We start from the raw sequence: 14,849 nt of genomic DNA on the forward strand, positions 1-14,849 counted from the left end.
CAAATTCAAAGCCTTTGGGAAAGGTAAGGAATACCTCCCATGTTGTGCAGTTTGAGACTCACCAAGTTGTGCTAGCCAGGTTTTGCTCTCCAGAGAGGAGAGCCAGGAGAAATCCTGTGTGCTGCAGTCCAAAACATTTTTTTTTATAAAAATTTTGATGTAAAAAGATATAAATGACATATTTGTCATCCTTGAAGCCAGTTTTTCCAAAAGCTGCCTACAGGATATATGAGCTGTTCACGTCTACTGGGGAAGTGAATTTCACCGTTAAATATGGATTTGGCACCTATGTTCCAGGAAATGGGTCTTGAAAGTAAGATCTGCATCCCTTAAATGGTACTTAAATAGAAGAATCAGAGCAATAAGCAGGAACTTTTTTAAGTGTAATACACTTTTTTCCCCTCAACAATAAACTCCTTGCATCTTTCCAGAACAAATAATTGTAGGCTTTCAGATAATCAGCAAGACTATGTCTCTCTTTCAAAGAGAAACTCAGGAGGTTTATAAAAGTTAAACTGACAGCTAATGACCATATGGCACAAGATTCCTTTCAGTTAATAGCCAATCTAGTGCCAGTTGTTATAGCAGACTAGACTGAGCAAGGGCACATGGAAGAGGATCTCTCCAGCTTTAGTCCTCCTGGAACCTCCAGGATTTGATTGTGCAGTCTGTCAGTAAAATCCTGTTCTGCTCTTGAAATCAAGAAGCAGCTTAAAACCTTTACAGCCTTCCATTGCTGCAAGGATCAGAGCCTGTAGCCTGGTGATGTAAAACCAACTCCACCAAAGCATGTTATGTGAGTAGAAGAAAGAAAATAGAAAATAGTTGTGTAGTTGGAAGATCCACTTGTCACGTGTGCTGTTAAATGTGTGTGCATTGACTGGTGTCTTAGCCACGGGATTGTGGAACCAAGGATGTGTCCTTTCTTAAACTATGTTGAGAAATGTTAAAACCTCTAGAATCTGATCTTCTCCTTCCTGCCTTCTCTGCCTTTTTGTGCACATATCTTTGTCCTTCATCCAAGCATGTTTTAGCTTCAGTTCTAATTAATTGGAGTCTAAGCTCTGACAGCTCTAGCTGCAGAATGAAAAAATTGCAAATCATTCATTTTTGTGTTTCTGAATGAATGGTTTGCATAGTGTAGTGTATTTTTGTGTTGGAAAATAATTTCATCTTCCTGCTAAATGTTCAGTCTGGAGAAGAGTAGGTTGTGTGGAGACCTCACAGTAGCCTATCAGTGTCTGAAGGGGCTACAGGGGGAACTGGAGAAGGACTCTTCTTTAGGAGCTGCAGTGACAGGACAAGGGGCAATGGGTGCAATTTGAAAGAGGGGTAGTTTAGGTTAGATATTAGGAAAATGTTTTCCTGTGAGAGTGGTGAGACACTGGCACAGGTTGCCCAGGGAGGCTGTGGCTGCCCCAACCCTGGCAGTGTTTAAAACCAGGTTGAATGAGCCTTGAGCAACCTGCTCTGGTGGGAGGTGTCCCTGCCCATGGCAGGGGTTGGGACTAGATGATCTCTAAGGTCCATTCCAACCCCTGAAATTCTATGATTCTGTAAGGAGCTGAAAAAGATTTGTAGGAAGTGCAGGTACTCTAGGTTTGACCAGCATCCAGACATTTTTGTCTGCCGAAATGAAGTTTTCTAGCCACACGAAGTATTTTCCTGGGCACAAATGGTTGTTGTTTGCTGTTATTCAAAAGCTTTAAAAAGCTATTGAAACTTCTGATTCACTAAGTATATTAGGAGCTGCACCATCAGTAAAATTTTACCCCATGTACGGAGATCCTGTCTGAGCTCATAAGAAAACTTTGCAGTGGGTGAGATGTCTTGTGTTTTTATTCCCAAGATGTTGTATTTTTTAATTGATAATTCAAAAAATGAGCATATATGTGAGATGCTGCAATCAGGGAATATGGTGATGGTAAAACACACATGGATTGGGTATGAATCAGGATCGTTATTGTGCTCAGCACACAATGATTTGGGAACTTCTGGTTTTTGGAGCTTTTTCTTGTAGTGGCCATTGATCTCACCACAGGTTTAAGGGTGGCATGTTTGCCCTGGAAATGGGAGAGAAGGTACTTTTGGTCCATCATAGCCTAAAATAGCAATCAGTGTAGTGTAAGTTATATTTTGCTTTCCTAGTTACACTTTTTTCTATTGGTTTTTTTTTCCAATAATGTTTGTTTTTACGGATTGATTTCAGTCATAATTTGAGACAGGGGAGAGTCAAATAGATGTTGGGAGAAATGTTTTCCCTGTTAGGGTGTTCAGGCACTGGAATAGATTGCCCAGGGAGGTGGTGGAGTCACCATCCCTGGAAGTGTTCCAGAGGTGTCTGGATGTGACACTGGAGGATCTGGTTTAGGGGTTCCAGCAGAGTGGCAGATTAATGATTGGACTCGATGATCGTAGAGGTCTCCTCCAACCTTGATGGTTCTGTGGCTCTATGATTTATAAGCAAGTGTGAAACAAAAATGATTGCCATAATTTTCCCTAAAAGCAGAGTATAAAGGGTGGATTGTCAGACACTGCGTTTTGGAATTAATTTTCAAAGCTCAGTCCTGTAGCATTCTTGGAATCACTATAAACACATAGCACAATGCATTGCACAATGCAGCACGTCATGTCACATGCTCATTATGGTATCAAATTATACTTTATGCTAGGATACACATACATAAAAAGCAGATTCCTGACAGGCACCAGACTCCAGACTAACAGTGATTAATTGTTATTAACCTGTGTGTCCGGAACTCCTAATCTTTGTTTAATCAAAGCTAGAAAAAAAGCACTTTACTATGTAATATCATAGTAGTAACATTTTGTTATATGTTCTCACTCCAGATATTATGAAGCAGCATAATTTCACTTAAAAATGGTTATTTTTCCTAATTAAGACATTTACATGGTAAGAAATTTTGTTTCACATGTGGAAAGATTGCTACATCCTGTACGTTATGAAATACTCACTGACGTTGTCAGTTGGTGTAAGGGACATTGTTGAGAAATTTTATAGTTTTGCTCCCCTTATTGCTCAGAAGTTAAAGTAACTGTTTTCTCATGAGCAAAATGTGTGTTACTTTGCTTTATTTTGACATAATAATCACAGAATAGAATAATAGAATTATCAAGGTTGGAGAAGATCTCTAAGATCATCGAGTCCAACCATTAACCTGTCACTGCTGGAACCCTTAAACCCTAAACCAGCTAATCCAGTGTCAGATCCAGATGACTTTGAAACACTTAAGGGATGGTGACTCCACCACCTCCCTGGGCAACCTGTTCCAGTGTCTGAACACCCTGACAGGGAAAAAATATTTCCCAACAGTGCCATACTAATTGTAGACATAAATTCAGCTAACTGTGCAGCCTTTGCTGCTGAGCATTTGGCTCTAGAAAACTTATTAAACAAGCATCAGAAACGAATCTGAGGGGAAAGGCATTAACAAAATAGATATTTAGGTGGCTTGCAGAGTGTGAAATAGCTGAAAGATTGCAGGGTAGTTTGAAGCTGTCCTTCAGAATATTGAAAATTATTAAAGTGAACTGGTGGCCTTAAAAAAATAGGTATGTGTTTAGGTATCTGCTGTTAGAATGGCAAACAAAGCTGTGTTCAGCAACTTTTATGCTTGTGAGTCTCAGCCAAGCAAAAATCAAGGTACTAACTTGGGCATATATCAGTGTTAACTCCTAGTTATTTTGCTCTTTCTCAGATTTCAGATGTCAACAACCTAAATGTTGGGTGCAGACTTTGTTAGTTGTAATATATTAGCTGCAGTTATTATCTGTGCATATATATTTTGTATATGTATATTGCTGTTACATTGAAATGTCTGCACAGGTCCTGTGTATCAGTCTAACAGTTCCAGACACCTGCAGAGACAAAAAAACCCTGGGCTGTTTTTAGGGGAAAGGAGGAGCAAGCAGAAGGCAAGAGGGAAGGCTTGAAATGAAGCTTGAGGGAAACTGGAGTATATCAAACACTTCATTTTGGCATTAGAGCTGAAGTCAAATTTTTTTTTAAGAGTCGTAGATGATGTTTGAAATCCAAATACTAAATCTGGAGCTGAGTAGGAAGTAACATTTTCTATTTTGCAGGAAGTTGAATTGTTTTCTTATTCCTTCCCTTCCAAAAACGAAGGGGCGGAGGAGGGGAGGTGGAAGGTAGCTGCATAATACACTGTGCATTGGAAGTACAATCTGTTTGGATCTCACATAAAGCTCCATTTTCACTTTATGTCAAGCATTTTATTCTGATTTTTTTCCCTTTTTTTTTTTTTTTTGTGGATTTGTCTTACGAATCCTGCAAAGATACTGAAATGAAACATGTTCGTATTTTGGAAGGACCACAGGATTCTCTTCAGTTTACATTGATTTGTGGGTTGTTATGTTTTTTTAATTTGCACTGATTCATTTCAACAGGGTAATTGTTTCCCACTCTGCTTGAAAACAGTCACTTTTAGTTACATAACTTGAGTGCACGTACTTAGATCTGTTAAAGACAACCCTGGTAAAGTAAACATTGATTTTTAGATTCCAGGTTCTTAGATCTGTTAAAGACAGCCCTGATAAAGTAAACATTGATTTTTAGATTCCATTTTCCAGTGCATTTTCTCTCAGCTCCAAACTAAAGGATATTTTTTGTGTTATTTTTTGGGGGGGATGTTTCTCTTATTTCCTAAAGTGAGTATTTATGTCTCTGTGTGTGTTGATCTTTGTTTAGAAAGGAAAACAGCATAACAGGAGAGGAGGGATATTTCTTAGTTTCTGAGTGTGAGATAAGTCAGTTTAGCCTTGAGAAGAGACTGAGGGGTGACCTCATGGCTCTCTCCAACTCCCTGACAGGGTTGGAGAGAGGTGGGGGATGTCTGTCCTGCCAGGGCTGCAGGGAGAGGACTAGAGGGAATGGCCTTGAGCTGAGTCAGATGAGATGTCAGGAGAAATGTTTTCCCTGTTAGGGTGTTCAGGCACTGGAATATTGCCCAGGGAGGTGATGGAGTCACCATCCCTGGAAGTGTTGAAGAGACATCTGGATCTGACACTGGAGGATCTGGTTTAGGGGTTCCAGCAGAGTGACAGGTTAATGGTTGGATGATCTTAGAGGTCTCCTCCAACCTTGATGATTCTATGACTGTGAAAACATTTATATTGGTGCTAATCAGAAGGGCTGGTGACTGTTCTGAAGCTGAGGTGGTTCAACTGATCCAGGTAAAAAGGGATTTTGCCTTTCAGGTTTGATTCTGGCATAGAACAAAAATGCTCTCACACTATTACAGCAAGGAAGAAAATGTGTTAAAAAAGACCTGAGTGTGTTGAATGTTTTACCTGGTTGCACAGTCCAGAAGGGAGGGTGTAAGATAGAAGACAAAACACTGATTTTTAAAGCAGAGAGAAGAGGAATAAATCTGAGATCTGCTCAAGGTGTGAGGAAACTGGGACATGGTATGGTTTTTCCATGTACTTTGCGAATGTGTTACCATCTTAAAATCAAATTCCAGAGAAGAAGGGATGTCAGTTCTGTGTTCTGAGCAGCGTCAGGACAGACATTGTGGAGGGAAATATGTAAACATAATGTTTACATATATATCACTGTTTAAAGTAGCATGAGTAAAGAAACTTCTGATTTGAAAGCTTCCTGTCACTTTCAGATGCTGATCTGCTTTTTCCTTTCTTGTTCAGTATGTTGTCAAATGGAGAAGGCAGTGCAGTCCTGCTTAATAGTTAATCAATGATTTATTTGAGAAGTTACTCTAAGTGAAAGGGTTTACTTTTCTTTTAAATTAGAACATCTTTCCTTATTCTTTTGCTGGTTTTCCCTTAACATTTCAAGTACTGTATGACCATCTGTGACTTTTTTTTTTCTGTTTCTAATATAGCTCATCCAGTTGATTTTGAGTCACCTTACAGTACCAGACCTGTGTAGACTAGCACAAACTTGTAAGCTACTATATCAACATTGCTGTGATCCTCTGCAGTACATTCATCTCAGTTTACAACCTTACTGGGCAAGGATTAATGACACATCTCTGGAATACCTACAGTCTCGCTGCACTCTCATCCAGTGGCTGAATTTATCTTGGACTGGAAACAGGGGAGCCATCTCTGTTTCTGGATTTAGCAGGTCAGTGCTAAACATACAGAAGTGTTTTGATAAGCTCTGTTTGCAGAGCTGCTGCACAGTAGTTTCACTGAGTATTTGAAACCTTATTAAAAGGCAAGAAATGGCTTTCATTTATTATAGAGGATATGATTGTTGTGATGTAGAAAAAAAACCCCAAACAGCTAAACCAGTAAGAGATATTAGATATAGCAGCACAAGTCCATTTCAATATGTTGAGTCTGCATATTCCAAACTGCCTGTGGCTATAAGGCTTCTTCCAGGGGGTGCAGTGCTTTGCTTTCTGCTCCACTTGTAAAACACTCCTGTAGAACTGAGCTGTCCAAACTCTGTCTCGCCAGGCAAATGCTTGTGGTGGTTCTCTGTGCAGATGAGCCATCAGTACTGGAGTGGCTGCAGCAATAAACTGATTGCCTGCTTACGTGGTATGAGCCAAGTAATCACTGGAGTCCAATGTAAATGCAAATATTTTCATAAAAATGATTTAAAACATTAGCCCTGTTGGAAAACAGGGGGGTTGGATGTGCATATTCCATTGAGCTGAAAATATGACTCTGCTGTAGGTCATTAAAATAGCAAATTTGCAGGGATTCTTCTTTGTGTAACAGCTATGTTCTCTGCCTTCTTAAGATATCATTTCTTGCTTCTTTGCTCATTTGCATGAGTTAAACAGCATCTATCAATGCATTTCGTTTAAGCAAAAGTTGCTGCTTCAGCTAAAGAGTAATCAGCAGTGGCAGGTGAAGGCAGAAATTGACTGATAAGAAAGGGAAATGTTTAATATATCTAAAAAAGTTGTCTTAACTCTCATTTGTTTTCAGAATAAAAAGGTTAAATCAAGTACTCAGACATTTCCTTTGCTTTTGTGCCTGAGTGCCTTAACTGAGGAAGTAAAATACTTCCAAGAAATGCTTTGTCGAGATGAGAATGTCCCTTCTGTTTTTCCTGGCCTTCCAGTATAATCCAAGACCCCTAAGCCTTTTTGTGCTTGTTGGTAGGAAAGGAAAATACACATCACCTAGTTGTTGAACGGGATGCAAACAGTTCTCCAAAATTTGGCTTTCATATTAGGTACATTATGCAGAGGATAAATATGCAAACTTTAATTGAGAATTCAACTCTGAAATCATGAAGTGCTTTCTGAGGCTTAGCTATTGAGTCTGCTTTCTGAAAACTTAGTGTGTGCATCTTTGTGGCAATTCTTTCTCCATTTTCTTTTTTTTTATCATACAGTGCTGCAGAAAATTTTTGTAGTCTTGAAAGAAATCCATGTCAAATTCAGAGAGTTATAAACTTTACAGTTCTGGCATTTCTGACTTCCTGTTAGTTGAAAATGGCTTTATTGCTAATTACCTTTTCTTTTTTTTTTTTTTTTTTGCTTCAGTGCTGAAATATTTGTAGCACTTAGGTATAGTCAGCATCTCTAAAAAAATAAATATTCATTGTTTGGCTGTTAATAATCTGCAAGTAAATATGTTCCCTTTATATTTGTTATGAGGGGTGATATTTATTTGTGACAAGGGGAAAAATGTTTTTGGACACTGCATTTCTTAAGTTATCTGTAGTTCTAGGAAAAAGTATTTCTTGGATGAGATACCTGAATGAAAGATACAATTCAATCATAAATTTTTGAAGCAAAGTTAGAAGCTAAATAATTGTCATGTCTAAATTCTGCTAATAGTTTTCCCTTCTGAAACATAAGTTCTCCACTGCAACTAGGTCTGGTTTTAAAAATTTTATCATACTGCAGAAAGAATTTTGCAACTCTTTGTTGTGTAAAAGTGTCTTTTCTAGTAAAATTTCCCAACACAAGTTTTCCTTTTGACACTCTTCATCAGCATATTTGTCAAATTTTGTAACCTCTAGGAGAGGAGAATTTGCTGCTAGGTTACTATGAAGGTATCTGCTAATAGTGGAGACTTAACTAGAACCAGACTTGCTTTTCAAAAGTGTTAGTTGTACTTGAGTCAAAAAAGTAGCTTCCTGGTAAGAGATGCTGTTCCTTGACAGATAAATCTGTCCAGAAATGGATTAGTTCTATTCTGTCATTAAGATATCACCACCTTGGGGCTATTGCAGCATCCAGGACATGTAATCCATAATTTTTCCTGTTGTCCAAAACCAGGACATGTGATTTTTTTTGCCTTTTTCTCAGCACGATTTTTCCTGTTGTCCAAAACAAGGACACGTGATTTTTTTTGCCTTTTTCTCAGCACTTGGTGTTGCAGTTGGCACTGTTGAACTCAAAGCTAGTCAAGTTGGTTTAATTCTTACAGCTGTCTGTTTTGGACTGTGATTTCTGCAAGCCAGAGCATGGTTAAATGCTGCTCTTGTTTGAATCTTATTTTGGAAAATACCTTTTGAAAACATATTTTATCTGGATTTTTTCTTGTGACAGTCTCGGAAGTAGTAACTTATATGAATTTGTGTGTTGCTTTGAAACGTTCATAAGTGCATGGCTGTAAGAAACTACTGAAAATATATATTTTCTTTTAAAATGCATGAAAGTGGAAATTTTTTAAGAGTCATTTTAAGAAATTTGACTGAAGCAAACACTGTATTATCATGAGGAGACAGAATGCTTCAGGCATGTGAACATCCTGAGGCAAAGCTGAAGGTATTTTAACTTATTGATAACATCTACTCCTTAGGGCTACAAATTACTATCATAAATTTTTCATTTCAGCATATAATATAAACTAACTAAACTTTATGTTGGATTGAAATAGAAGTATACAAAAAGGGTGAAAGACAAATGAAATGAGTATCTGAGCAGCCTCAAGAGCCAGGAATGCAAAATGATGGGGAATAAGCATTGCATAAGCAGCACTGCATTTCCCTTGGAGGTTTGGGGAATGTCTTCATGCCAGGGGAATATCAGCGTGGGAGGGTAAGACCTGTACAGGAGCAGTGAGACAAGTGGATTGGAGGTGTATGAACTATCAAGATGCTCAGTAAATGCTCTGAGGTTTCAACAACTCAAGGACAATGACAGTTTAAACACCAAATTCTGCATGCAGAATTCTTTGGATCACTGATAATGTCATTAGCTCATTTAAACTCTTTTCCTTTCCATATCTGAGGTGTTTAGATTTTTATTTGCAGCTGACATTTTATACTGTGCAAGTGAATTAACAGTGTTTTATTGTCAGGTTAGTGATGCTGTGTTTGCATGTCAGGCACATCCAGGGATATTTCTTTTACAGTTTTGTTGTTGGTCACATTTGAAGGCTTTAGTTGCCATTTAGTAGAAGTATATTTTGACAGTGTTTAACTTGGTGAGGCTTTGCTACAAATCAGCCTAGCAGGAAGGTCAGAGAAATTACTGAAATATGCATCAAATAGTCACAGAAATTAGGAGTAACGTGTGACTTCACAGGGATTCTCAATTTAAAAATCACCTCTGTCTCTTGCTTTGATTTCCACAGGTTTTTAGTAAAACTAGGGTTGCTGCAGCTGAGGTTAAGTAATAATGTTTGTTTTGCATGTTTTTCATGGCATAGTTTAATCTGTGTTGAGAAAAGCACAAGATCATCTACTTAATATTCTTCCACTGGCAGACAGTGTTTGGGGGTGGCTTACCAAAAGGAAGGTGTAATACATGCCAGAGTAGACAATTACAGCTAACAATTAGAATAGCTTCGAGGAAGGGAAGGAACTTAATTTTGAAAATAAAATTGCCTTACTAGGTCTCACTATGGAGTGTTCATGCTTCCATGTATCAATATAATTGAGGTCTGTGTCCACATCAGTTTGTCTAGCATGTGGTCTCACCATCCTGTGCTGCTTCTGTCCTTCATCTCCTGATTTCTGTGTCCTGAACAACCGAATAATCCTGAAATACTGCAGTCTAGAATGAGGATTAAACTTTGAGGGACAGGCCCAATCCAGTGTCTAGTGAAAGAAATGTACATGTTCACATTATTCTAAGTTGTTCAGTCTTATCTTGTAACAAACATGAAGGGCTGAAAAGAAATCACTTCAGAAATGGTGTGTGTGAAATATTGATAATAAGAACTAAAGGGGTAGATGAGAGTGCAGAGCAGAGGAAAGAATGACTGGATCCTGTTTTCTATCCTCAGTGGTTAAAGGAGAGGTATGTGAGGAAATTTTGATTGGGGCAGAAAGTGTTTTTTTGGGGGTTGTTTGTTTTAAAATTAGTTAAGTCAGAGCCAAAAGTGTGAAGACGATGCCACATTTGTTTTGAAAGCACGAGAACTTGTGTTCTACCTTGCTGTATGGCTCGACATGGAGTTCCACTTAGAAAGACAGGAGCAAAAACTTCTGTCCTGAGCAGCCTGTTAAGTGCAAACAAAGATTGGGGTGTCTTCATCATTCAGAGAACTCTGCAGTTCTGTCTAATGTTCTCTGCCCTGTGCTGATTGGAGACTTCCTCCGATTCCTCCTCCTGTTTCTGTTCCTGTTGCTCTGTTTGCTTTGCCTGAGTGTTTCAAGTGTAATAAGTTGAAATAAAATGTTATGAGGATAATAACTCCTCGAGCTGGTGAGTTCTTCACCAAGTCTAGGGGATTAACTGAGTTTTTTTTCCCCTGACCTGGTAATGTTAACTTTTCATTGTCCTAGACAGAAAAAAAAGAAAGCATTGGTCAGTACTAACATAACAGCCAAGCCCTGTTAAATTATATGGCAGTTAAACTAACATCCATTATTGTAATGGAGTAATTCATAAAATATTTATCCATAAGCCATTTGAAAGCTAGAGGTATAGTAAGTGGCAACTGACAAGGTTTTGTGGGAAATACCACCATTCAAACAAACCTGGTAATTTGTTGATGAAAGAAGATGAGTGAATGTATTGTTAAAGCACTCATTAAACAGGAATTGGCTAATTGGTAACCAGCAATGTATCCATATGTATCTACTCTGATTTTTCAGGGGATTTCCATCCTGCATTTCTCCATGGCAGTGTTGAACTCTGGTGCTAGACTAAAATAGCAGTTTAATGTTTAAATACCCAATGTTAGTTGTTGTGAGTTGTTGTGTCATTTCAGTTCTGACACTCCCATAGGAACGTTTACCAGTCTAGGTGAATTCACTGTATCCAGTATAGAAACAGCAAATAAGTGCTTGGTATTCAATTCAACTCTGATTTTTGCAAGCTAAAATAGATTCTAAAGTCAGACTGCAGAGTTAGGCAAAAGCAGTGGAAGAGTAGATTTGAAGACCATACATGGCCAATCTCCTGTGGCTCTGGGGTGTGTCTCCCCTTTGACATCTCAGCCCCTCTCTGTTTGTTTGCATAGGCTCACAGAAATGTTGGATGTTAGGGACCTCTGCAGGTTGTCCCCTCCAAGCTCTAACTTGACATGTCAGTGTCCCCAGCACAAGATCGAGTCAGTCAAGGTTTCAGGTGGCTCTCAGAGACATCCAGGGATGGAGATGCCACCCTGGAATCTCCTTTTCCCTATATATTACATGGGATTTGCCTAATCAGATTAAGGCCATGCAATTTGCAACATGAGAGGTGATGATGAATGGCAAGTATGACTTAAGTGAGTAATGGAAAAACAAGGAAAGGAGAAGGTTTGAAAACTTGGATCTTGCAGGTGGGACTTCAGGTGCTTTGCTGCTGTTAGTGTCATTGAGGAATGCCTCCCTGAATGTGTCCACTTCTAGGACCAGCAGCTATTTCATCCTGAGATTCAGCAGAAGCAAATGCTTGGGAAGTCTTCAGTTGCAGTAGCAGGAGTTCTCATACATAAAAAGCCTTGTGTCTGTCTGACATCTCTGTTCTGTCAGTTAAACCCCAGAAGTCATGCTAACTTTGTGGTGGAAAGGTCAGAACCTGAAGCTGCTTTGTCTGCATGAAGGTGTTTTTTAGGATAGAATTGGTAATAGAGCAGATCAGAATATTTATTATGGGAAACTAATTTGCTCTTTTCACAAGTAGCAACATTATTTGAGGAAGTAACATGGGAAACTCATTGCAGCCCAGAGCTTAAGAACTTTTTTACTGGAGAAACTATTAAAGTATAACAAAAGCATAGCAAATATGTGGGGTTTTTTTGTCCTATTAAATGTCAAACTTAAAGCCTAGTGATTGATTTACGGTTTGAAGGTTATCTTTGCCTTAGAAAGGGACATAAACTTATGTAGTTTTAGTTAATGTTTGGATTAGATGTAATAGAGCTTGAGTTTCTGACCCAAGATCTCTGAGAGAAAGTGTAATTCATGTAGAAACCATCAAAGCTTCTAAATTCCAGGTCTTTTGTCATCTGATACCTTCATTTTTTATAATTTCAAGCAAAATAACCCTCAGGAATTCCTGTGTTGTAGAACAGGTACCTAGTGTTGATTTTGACATGTTAATGAAAGGAATTAAATGGTTTTTTTTTCCCTGAAAGTCTTCAAACACTTCTGAATGTTTGACCCATTTAAAAGTATTTGTTTAATCAGGTTTTTACATTTGCATCTTTATCTGAGAGAAGTATCAAATTATTGGTGGAAACTTGCAGGCCATTGTCAAAATTGGGTTTGGAAGGTTTAAAAGCATTTTAAGCATCATTGGTGGTTTACTTTGCTCCATTGTTTCAGACTACATGGTAAGAACAGAGCATGTTCCAACTTTCTAAACCAGAACAGAATTTTCAAGACTAATGGCTTTTCTTTGAACTATTTCCTGGTTTGCATGCTTAGGGTTTTGAGAGTATTCAGACTCTCACCTAAAAGTCTGTTTATTTTTCTCTTAAAATGTGTGTTTTTTACAGGTTCTTGAAAGTTTGTGGCTCTGAACTAGTACGTCTGGAGTTGTCTTGTGGCCATTTCCTCAATGAAACATGCTTGGAGGTCATTACTGAAATGTGTCCAAATCTTCAGGAATTAAATCTATCATCATGTGATAAAATACCACCTCAGGCTTTCAACCACATAGCCAAAGTGAGCAGCCTAAAGCGTCTCATCCTCTACAGAACGAAAGTGGAGGTAGGAACAGATATTTTTAACCTGTGCAAAAAATATGTTCAGTCCTGGTAAAGTTGTTGTTTGGGGTTTTTTTTATCAATAACAAAGAAGTAAATTAGAATTTTGGATGTAAATTCAGAGGTGAATTCAGAAAATCCAAAGGTGGTTTCAAAAACCATAGGATTTTATTTTGGCCTGCATGGTCCATTTGTGGCTTTGCAGCAGCTGTTTTAAGTAAAATCATAAAGTGGAAAGCTTTGCTCTTGATTTGAAGTGTAGCCCAGACTGTGTTTGGCGATATAATGGGGAAGTGATCATAGTAACTTGCTTTAATTCTCAACATTCTCTCCTTTAGAATGACTTGCTAATTACTAGATTCCTACTGTCTTTGTATATTAGCAGTATTTGAGACAGAACAAACAGGTTTTAAAAGGCTTTTTATTTAGAATCATCAAGGTTGGAGGAGACCTCTAAGATCATCAAGTCCAACCATTAACCTGTCACTGCTGTAACCCCTAAACCCTAAACCAGATCCTCCAGTGTCAGATGCAGACACCCCTTAAACACTTCCAGGGATGGTGAAGTGAATGGGCAATCTATTCCAGTGCCTGAACACCCTAACAGGGAAAACATCCTAATGTCTAATCTGACTCTCTCCTGTCTCAGTTTATGTCCATTCCCTCTAGTCCTCTCCCTGCAGCCATGGCAGGAGAGACATCCCCCACCTCTCTACACGTCCCTGTCAAGGTGCTGCAGTCTTACTATCCTTTATTTGGTAAATCAGAAATATGTTTGTGTCCAGGGCCTAGCGAGGTGTCTGCAGTGGAGGTTTGGTACCACAAGGTAGGTAGATTCAAGGATAGGCTGCCTGGAATGATGGGTGTTTGCTGTGGGGATGTGCAGGCAGTCATCAGGAAGCAGTGCCCCTCAGTGACTTGGTGCTTTGTGGATGTTCCTCTCTGCATTGGACAAATCATTATTTTTTTCAAACTAGAAAACACATTGGTGAGCTATACTTTAAAGTGCCTTTTGTATAGAGCTGAATTGGTGCCTTCAGTGTATCTCTTGTGTTTCTCTATCACTAGTCTTTCTGTAAATCTTGGATAAATCTCCTTTATTTCATTTTGACCACTGGGTCTAATTCACAAAGCTTTTTCAGGTCCAGGAAGGATCATTGTATTAGATATAATGATGGTATAATTTTATTATTTCTCTGCTGTTGATTGATTAGAATCTTCTGGATTCTGCTCAGGTAGCTTGTAAAGTTTGAGACTTCATGCTTGTAGTAGTGCAGCAGCTGAGATAGACTCTGAAGTGATTGGTAACTGTCTTTTCTCAGCTGTCACTTTGCTGAACAGAGCTTGAAATTAGATATAGGTGGTAAAAATTTCCTGACTTTGAAGCCCTTAAATTGTGAAGATTCATTTCTGCCTTCTATGTGTTTGGACATACATCTGTTTGTAGCTGACAAGGATATTCATTCATAATCAAGTTGGCTTAAGATTGTGCTTCCATTTTATACATAAATATAAACAAAAGGCTCTGTTCCTAACAAACCATGGAGGAGAAATTGCTAGACATGTAAATAGGTAAATTGGAGAAGATGCTTTTAATATGAAGCCACTTAGCAATATACATTGTGCATCGCAGGTGGAAAGTAAAAAGGAAGGAACAAAGATGTGGCATGGGATTTGAATTAGAGCTGCAAAAATCACAGATTTGTAGAAATATCATTAGCTTTCTCGGCATTAGCTTCTCTTAATGCAAATCTGAAGTTTTCTGAACTAAATAGTCTGCCATTCCT

At 38.5% G+C, this 14,849-nt stretch overlaps 1 protein-coding gene across 1 annotated transcript in view; it reads left to right on the top strand.

The window, feature by feature from the left end:
• The window catches only part of FBXL4 (F-box and leucine-rich repeat protein 4), a gene marked incomplete at its 5' end in the record, with an annotated part of 25,547 nt that overhangs the window by 3,543 nt on the left and 7,155 nt on the right, over positions 1–14,849 (top strand). The window contains 2 exons of the mRNA XM_009076400.1: positions 5,883–6,127; positions 12,853–13,066. Of these exons, the coding sequence (XP_009074648.1) occupies positions 5,883–6,127; positions 12,853–13,066 (459 nt within the window). The remainder of the gene's footprint in view (positions 1–5,882; positions 6,128–12,852; positions 13,067–14,849) is intronic.

This window comes from Acanthisitta chloris, unplaced genomic scaffold, assembly GCF_000695815.1.
Source record: "Acanthisitta chloris isolate BGI_N310 unplaced genomic scaffold, ASM69581v1 scaffold32616, whole genome shotgun sequence".
In the NCBI taxonomy this organism is placed as follows: domain Eukaryota; kingdom Metazoa; phylum Chordata; class Aves; order Passeriformes; family Acanthisittidae; genus Acanthisitta; species Acanthisitta chloris.